The sequence below is a fragment of the Zingiber officinale genome, chromosome 3A, assembly GCF_018446385.1.
Source record: "Zingiber officinale cultivar Zhangliang chromosome 3A, Zo_v1.1, whole genome shotgun sequence".
In the NCBI taxonomy this organism is placed as follows: domain Eukaryota; kingdom Viridiplantae; phylum Streptophyta; class Magnoliopsida; order Zingiberales; family Zingiberaceae; genus Zingiber; species Zingiber officinale.
The window spans coordinates 18,670,375-18,679,035 of NC_055990.1; the positions used below are offsets into that span (position 1 = coordinate 18,670,375).

At 35.7% G+C, this 8,661-nt stretch overlaps 1 protein-coding gene across 1 annotated transcript; it reads right to left on the minus strand.

Moving 5' to 3' along the window:
• Positions 1-4,397: 4,397 nt before the first annotated feature.
• LOC122051245 (binding partner of ACD11 1-like) lies at positions 4,398-7,905 on the minus strand. The gene is made up of 8 exons (XM_042612260.1): positions 7,791-7,905; positions 7,579-7,682; positions 7,395-7,470; positions 6,262-6,330; positions 6,104-6,184; positions 5,732-6,018; positions 5,478-5,601; positions 4,398-4,599 (listed from the first exon to the last, which is right to left on the minus strand). Exons 1-8 carry the CDS (start codon positions 7,794-7,796, stop codon positions 4,579-4,581), a joined length of 768 nt encoding a protein of 255 aa, XP_042468194.1. The 5' UTR covers positions 7,797-7,905; the 3' UTR covers positions 4,398-4,578.
• Between the last annotated feature and the right edge of the window lie 756 nt (positions 7,906-8,661).

Genomic DNA, 8,661 nt, shown 5'->3' on the forward strand with positions numbered 1-8,661 from the left:
GATCATGTACGTCATGCTATGTACTCGACCTGATGTCTCGTATGCTTTGAGCATGACGAGCAGATACCAGTCAGATCCAGGTGAAAGTCACTGGATAGCGGTCAAGAATATTCTTAAGTACTTAAGAAGGACTAAAGAATATTTCTTGATATATGGAGGCGATGATGAGCTAGCTGTAAAGGGTTACAGTGATGCTAGCTTCCAGACCCAGATGTATAGATCATGATCGGGGTTCGTATTTTGCATTAATGGTGGTGCTGTTAGCTGGAAGAGTTCGAAGCAGGATACAGTAGCTGATTGTACAACAGAAGCCGAATACATTGCTGCATCAGAGGCAGCAAAGGAGGCAGTTTGGATCCGCAAGTTCATCACTGAACTTGGGGTGGTTCCTAGCATTGCTGACCCCATTGAGCTCTATTGTGACAACAATGGAGCTATAGCACAGGCGAAGGAACCTCTCTCACACCAACGGACCAAACACATACTACGGTGCTTCCATCTTATTCGAGAGATTATCGAGAGAGGAGATGTGAAGATTTACAGAGTACCTACAGAGGCTAACATCGCAGATCCCTTGACCAAGGCTTTGGCACAGAGGAAGCATGATGGGCACACTAGGTCATTTGGGCACTAGTGCAGTGGAAGATTGTTAGCTAGAGCTCTAGAGCCAATCATTTGATGATTGTATTATGGGCTTATTGTATCATATTTTTATATATTAATAAAGGCATTTGTTTGGTTATTATACTTACTTGTATTGGTGCCAAATAAACTAAGTATAATAACGTCCTTGAGTAGAAGGTTCTTACCTATATCAATCGATTGGTTGAATCGATAGTGAGATAATATAGGGAACACTACTCTTAATCATTCCTAGTCGAGTATTAACTTTCAGGGACAATGTTAATGCAATAAGACTAGCATGTAGGTCAACTCGATGACTTGATCTCACAAGTCATGGATATAGAGATATCAAGTTGACACATGGGTATGCATTATAGAATATATACTGAATGGCCCGCCATGAGAAAATATCATGGATCGTTATATGAGTGTCATATACTTTCTCATGTGGCTATTAGTATGACTACTAGTCCTTAGACCTGAAGTCACCATAGATTCCTACATAAGGAGTTATGTACTTTGGTTTCGTCAAACGTCACCCATAACTGGGTGGACTATAAAGGCGATTACTGGGTATATAACAAATTATGCAGAGGGATGTGAGTGATGTAGATGGGATCTATCCCTCCTATATGATGGGAGAGACATCGGTATTCTTGATAGAGTGAGACCACGAAGTGCATGGCCATGCCCAAATGAGTCAATATAGGATATTGAGCTCATTTGATTTAGTGAGTCTACTTGGAGTTCAAGATTTAGATTGGTCAGAGGATGACACGGTCTATGCCTCACATTGACCAATCTAGATGTCTAGGATAGAAGGACACTTGTCATATATTGTGAGGAGTCACAATTAGTAGTCACAAGGTGATGTTGTATCTCAACATTCTTGTAACTTGGGTAGTAATGATGTGTTGCTAGATACCGCTCATTACTTATGTTCCTAAATGGGTTTAGGGCATTGTCAACGTTACAAGAACCTATAGGGTCACACACTAAGGACAATTAGATGGAGATTAGGTTCATATGATGAACCAAGAGAATTAGATTCATTTGATGAATCAAATTGGATTAAGAGTAATCCTAATTGGGCTAACTTGAGTTCGACTTAAGTTGATTCATGTGTTCAATGAGTCTAATTTAGATTATGACTCATTGAATCAATTTAATTAAATGAATTAGATTCATTATATTAAGTTGGCTTGAATCAAATGGTTGGATTCGATTAACCATGGAAGAGATTTGGTCAAGTTTGACTTGACTTGAGAGGAAGATAAAAGTCAAGTTTGACTTGACTTTATGCCACCTCATTGGTGAGTTGGCATTGATGTGGACCAATGATGTTACTCCACATCATCATGGGTGCCACCTCATGGAAGTTACAAAGCCATTTTCTTTAATAGCTTCACATTAATTACACTTAATGCAATTTTTGGGAGTTACACAACTTGAAAGTGGCCGGCCACTTTTGAATGAGAATCAAATTGATTTTCCTCATTCAAGTGCATTATTCCTTCTTCTTCCTCTTGGAGTTCTCTTCCTCTCCCTCTCCTCCTCAACTTGGCCGAACCACACATAGGTGCTAGCACACCTCTTTGTGTGTTTTTCTCCACCTACGAGTCCGTGTGGATACTTCTAGAGGAGTATCTATCTTGATACTCTTGAGATTCGGCACCGTTTGGACGAGCGGGAACGCGAAGGACTTTGCTTCAAAGGTATAACTCGTTTCATGTAGATCTAGGAGTAGATCTAAGTAGAAACTCGTACTCGTAATTTTGTTTTGAAATCTTTTCTTTGCACGAGATCCGTTGGCTAGGGTGATTCGGGGTTTCCACGATGCGAAAAAGCGGTTTTCGCGGCCCGAAAAACCCAACACCTGGACCAGAAGAATTATCCACAAGCTGATGTGAAATGCGTCGATTGGCCGAGCCACGTGGTCTAGATGCCCGAAGGGGTTCTAGGTGCCCAGAATGGACCTTTTTAAAAGCCTTCGATCCAGAGCTTCAGAACAACAATTGCTACGACTTTCTCTTTTGCTTAGTGCTTCGAAAAGGCTCCTGCAACGCTGAAAATCTCCTCCAACAACCAACGATCAAGATTCTTTTCTTTTGTTGTCGGTAATACCGTTTTTAGTTCTTGTACTTGAAATCTGTAACCTCTTCAAACTATTAGTGTATTATCCAACAAACTCGACGAGTGCGGGCCTTGGAGTAGGAGTCGTCAAAGGCTCCAAACTAAGTAAAAACTTGTGTTAGCATTGTTTTTCTTGCTTCTATTTTTCGCTGCGTAATTTAGTTTTTAAATCAAATTTTCAACGATCGCTATCCCCCCTTCTAACAAATTTTCGATCCAACATTTGTGATATATGAATTGTTAGAATTTTGTTAGTTTGTTTGTATGTACGGATTGTTAGGATGTATAAAATATGATTATATGTATGGATTGTAAAATGTGATGTTTATATGTATGAAATGCTATCGCTTGTGATGGTTTTATATAGATATGTAAATTATAAATAGAGTAGATCCCAAATACAAAATATTTATTTTTAATTATTTTTTTACCGATAGAAACATTATTTCCATTAGTAAGCACTGTTCAATATCATTACAGTCTGTCGATATTTTTCTACAGAAATAGTGATTTCCGTCAGTATATCTCTTTATTGGGTACCGATGAAACAGTATTTTCTGTTAGTAATTGTTGGTTATTCAAATTTTGGAAATAGTGTTCCATCGATAAATATTTTTTTGAATTTACCGATGGAATATGTATTCAATTGAAAATTATAACGATAGAAGTTTAAATTTCGTCGAAAAAAATATTTTCGACAAGTTATCTCCGGACAAATGAGTTTTCGTTAGAACACCATCAATAAGCAAATACTGATAAATTTTCGATTGAAAATTTTATCGGTAAATTAGAATATTTTTGTAGTGTTTTTTTTTCTACCCAATTACCCATTAATTTATTCTTCTGCCGTTTAAATGCATGATAGATATCCATTTTATTTGGAAGGATGAAAATAAAGATTAAAAAACAAGTATGTGTGATTTTTTTTCAAATATTTATTTCGTATAAAAGAATTGATGGTTCATCTTTTTTAGTTACGCAACAATTATAAAATAACCGAGAACATCAAAAAAAATGATTATACTCCTTTCAAAATACTCATTATATCTTTAGATTATATGAAAAATAATAAATTATAAAATTAATTTATAGTCGACTATCAAATAACCAAAGAATAAAAAAAATTTAAAAATAGATATCGATCGAAAATTTACTCCTTATTCCATTATAATAAAACACTGTCTAATAATAGAAAACAGACTATGAAATATTTTATTGAAGAAGTTTTTACCTATCCAATAGGACGGAAATAGACTTTCCTTCAAATTTTGTCAGCTCATAACACAATTGGATTCAAATTTGGATAGCATCCAAAACAATTATGTCAGCTCATAAGTTTTTCCATTTTAAAATACATCTTAAAATTTTGAACTTGTAAAAATACTCTACAAATTTTTTTAAAAAAAATAGATATTTTCCCTCTTAGTTTTTTCTTCCAATAGACAATAATACATTGTGTAGATAAAAGATAGAAAAAGATATTGAGCATCCATAATATTTCCTCTTAGTTACTAAGACCATGAGTTACTGATTAAAGGGTAAAATGATGAGAAATTTAAAGCTCTGAGAGGCAGATTTCTCACCCGAATACTTCAAGCTAAAGTTAGGGTTGTACGAAAATATCCAAATAGCACTCATTGTAGGGTAACAAAATTCATCACAAAGAAAAGAATGCACCATTCATATTTTGTCTAAGGGAAGAAAAAAAATCTACACAATGAAACAATGAACAAAAGCAATCATCAAACAACTCGTGCTGACATGTCATATGGGGATTTAGAAATACAAGTCGTTCTCTGCTACTACTAACTGATTCCTACTTTATACAGCTACAACTCGATCCTGCACGAATAGTGAAATGGAAGTCAGGCATGAAATTTTCAAAGAGTTATTTAACATGGCAAATAATATTGCTCATGATAAGTTTTATTAGTTCACCAAAAGACATAGATACCGCTGAAATAAATACTGTTACGTAAAATATTTTGTCCAATTCATCTAAATTTCATAATTTGTCTGATCCTACTAATCTAAATTGCTCCTACTCAATTAGTCTATTCAATCAGCCCCTCCAAGTGCAATCAGTCCTAGCTAAATCGCTTATCCTATCTAACTCAATCAGTCCACCCACTCAAATCTACGAGCTTTATCATGCTTGATGAATCCATTGTCCCATCTAACCCACTAATATAGTCCATCATGCCCAACATTTCTACTAGCCTGATCCGACCCAATTGGTCCAGTCAGACTTGCCCACCTAACTCATCAGTTTGTCAATCAGTTTGAAGCATACATATTCCAAATGGTCCTCTTTGTTCAATCAGTTTGTCAAGTTTGATCCATCCTTACATGGCCACCCCCACACTCTTTGCTTATCTGACCCAATTGATTCATACGAATTAATTGGCTCACTTGACTCACCCTATCCAACCTATACTCCAAGTCCATTTTTGCAATTAAATATAGAAATACGTATTGATCCATGATACCAATAAAATAACTATTCTAGTGAACAACAACTCCAGTAAGATTTCGTGGAAGACATGGGTTTTTGTGTGTTTTTGAGAAAATTATGTTAAAGTTGATTATTTATTCATCTTAAAAGCTTGAAATAAAAAGGGGTTCAATTTAGGTAATCGACCATTGTTTCGTCTAAAAGGAAGGACGTGGAGTAATCTAGCTTATAAATTAAAAGATCAAGTGAAAACAGATTAGTTTACCTTGGAAGTCATATTTGTCATGGCCAATTGAAACTTCTCCCTTGTTTTTGCTGTCGCAACATGGCCAGCTACTGCCACTTTATCAAAGGCACCTTGCAGCCAAGCTGTCCCAGCAGTTATGTACCTAAATATTTCGTTCATACAGGCCAAAATTAGTATTTGCCATTAGTTCACTTTGATTCATCAAGGAACCACAAAGATGCGACACAGCACCCTATCTGTTAAGGTTAGTCATATAAGAGATAAATCTGTACCTGTTAGTTTTGACGGCTGAACCAGTATCATTCAGCCTTTGCTCTGCTGACTTAACTTTCTCGTTCACCACAGAGATTCCAACTGTCAATTTCTCCGTAAAACCAACCCGTTTGTCGAAAGAAACTACTTTTTCTGAAGCCGTAGCCATCAAACGATGCTTCTCATCAAATGCTTTAGCTCTGTTAATAGCATCTTGTCTAATCGCTGAACCCTTTGCGAACACGGCTGCCACGGCACCTTGAGCTTTAGTGACATAAACCCGTCCATTTCTTGAACTACTTCCACCCTGTGTGTGCTCAAGCAAATTATTTCTTTTAGACCATCGAAACTAGAACCAAAATGCATTAGGGCATAACAGAAGAGATAATTACACTCGAGTTTGCAGAGACATCGTGTGTTGAAGCATAGATTTCGACAGGGATATCAATTGTCACATCATTTTCCTTAACTTGCTGCAAAAAATACAGAGTCGACAAAGTGAAACAACTAAAATAAGTAGACAGTCTCCATAGGATAAAATGAGTTTTACCTCATCAATTCTTGGGACATAATCTTCAGCAGGAGTTATAGTCACAATCTGGTCAACAATGGTGGCTCCCTGCCAAAGAAACAAGTTGATATAACAATAGGGAAAGATCAGAGTACGTATTAACTAAGTGATATAAAAAAACTTAAGGAAAGAACTTCAATAAATTTCCTATAATGATAGAGAGTTTCATTTGTAACTTAAAAATGACTTCAAAATTATTTGCAATTGCTTAAGCTAACTACTAAGCATGAAATTTAATGTGACAATAACAAGGATGAATGCACTTGGTATGTAACTTTGAGCTAATTATAAAGAAATATTGGAAAATTTTGGTTATAATAGACTAAAGCTTCTTTTAATGTATAATAATATTGTAGAACTTGAAAAAATTATCATGGTATGTTATAGAAAAGAGCGAGCAATGTATTAACTAAATCAAGGTCACACAAAGCTTATATCACAAAATGGTTTAGTGTTGGAACTACAACAAAATTTCCTATATAGTTCGAGTGCAAACTTGAAAATAACTTTAGAAATTATTTGAGATTGTTATGGTCTGCTATTGCTTAAACTGAGAACTGAAAAGTAAACCTCCCTCGCGGGATGAATACAATTTTGTATGCAAGAACTTCGAGCCACCTACCAAGAAACATCAACAAAATATTGGTCATAACCGGATTAGTAGTATGTTTTTTTTAATCTCGGATCAAGAGCTGTCCTCGCACTGCATTAAATGTGAGGTAGCCCCATTTGGGCCAGGAGCGACAAAGTTAAGCCCTTTCCATTAGTGCCAGTATACATATTTGAAGATCAGAACTTTGGCAACTCGCTTAATACTAGACCAAACAACTGTTGGTGACTAGTAGTTCTAATGTATAGAAAAATATAGAATCTGAAAGAATTAGCAGTAGATTATAGGAAATAAAGTAGTATAACGTTTGATTGAGTTAGCAAGATAGACCTAGTCTGAAACATAAAAGTATAACATTTCAGTCCTATTCGATAAAAGATAATCAATAAGCTTTCCTGTCATAGCTGAGAACAGTTAGCCTATCAGGCACTACCAAGACAGATCAAGCGAGGATCTATTCGTTGAAATCATAAGAAACAGATATATTATATTGCATATATACCGATAGCAGTAAAGCAATCTCCAGCGCTTTCGAATCTTTAAAGGTAACAAACGCGACTCTTCGAATTCCGCCTTCACTGTCAACAACACCCACATATACTATAGCACTCAAATCTAAGATTAACCAAGAAACCTTAGAAGCACAGAAAATTGTGACAAGACGAAACTAAAAGAAGAAAACCAACCCTCGGATCTCGATGCGTTCGATGTCGCCAGAGAAGGAGAAAAACTCACGGATCTCCCTCTCTTTCACCAGATCTGATATGTTTGCGACTCGAATAGTTCTCGTCTGCGAGGAGATTCACAAAACCACGGGCGAGACAAGAGATTCAAACACAAAGATAAACAAGAAAAAAAATGTTCAAAGAAATCATAACCTTAGCGCATTGCTTCTCACCTGCATCTCTTCGCCTGTCCTCGGCAAGAAGGAAGACAGAGATTCGTTTCAAATCCTCTTCCTCTCGCCACTCCAGAAGCATTTATAGAGGTAGAGAGAGAAATGATATATCTTTATAACGGAACGGCTACGAACAAGTGTTTCCGTGATCGATTTCGCCACTTTCTATTTTGTGATGGTCGTAACGGCCGTTACTTTACTGTTAAAAAGGTAAAACTGAGTCAAATCTGGCGACATATATGCCATCATTATGTCAGTTCATGTGGAGCTTAGTGTATTTTAACGCAAATGCCGACAACACGAAAATTAATTTTTAATTTACCGATCACTGACACTTTAATCATATCGAAGAAGAAAAAAACAGCGATATAACAGTTGGGGTGTTATTAGAATAAAACGTTGGGCTCGAAGTTGTCGGGTAGATCATTGATTCATTTGTTTACTTAAGAAAGGGTGAATTGACTAAACGATTTGCTTGGCAATTAACAGGTTTAGGACTTTAAGCCACTTTATCAGAACACAATAATCATGTCTTTCCGATAATGCCAATTTACTTTTTTTTTAAAAAATATTTCATTTGAGGACCTTTTTAATTTGTCCTTTCATTTGTTTTAAATATCAAAATATTTTTATGGTTATATTTATCCACGGACTATTACGAACAATATATGTTCATGGATCGTGGTACTAAAGTGGATAAAAAAAAAACTCGTGGTCGCAAATAGTGATAGTTAGGCGTCATTCAATATTTATTATAGTTTAATTGATAATCAAGCATAATCTTCTTTTTTTTTTTTATTCGAATATGAAACTGATCATAATTGATTCATCGTACGTAGGTCGCATAAGTATAGATAATGTTTGTCAAAAT

What these genes read in the sequence shown, in the direction of transcription:
- LOC122051245 (XM_042612260.1), bottom strand. An exon ending in AGATTGCTTTACTGCTATCG is followed by an intron (nt 6,331 to 7,394) that starts GTATATATGCAA and finishes TTTCTTTGGCAG; the next exon opens with GGAGCCACCATTGTTGACCA. An exon ending in TGACAAATATGACTTCCAAG is followed by an intron (nt 4,600 to 5,477) that starts GTAAACTAATCT and finishes CTATTCGTGCAG; the next exon opens with GATCGAGTTGTAGCTGTATA.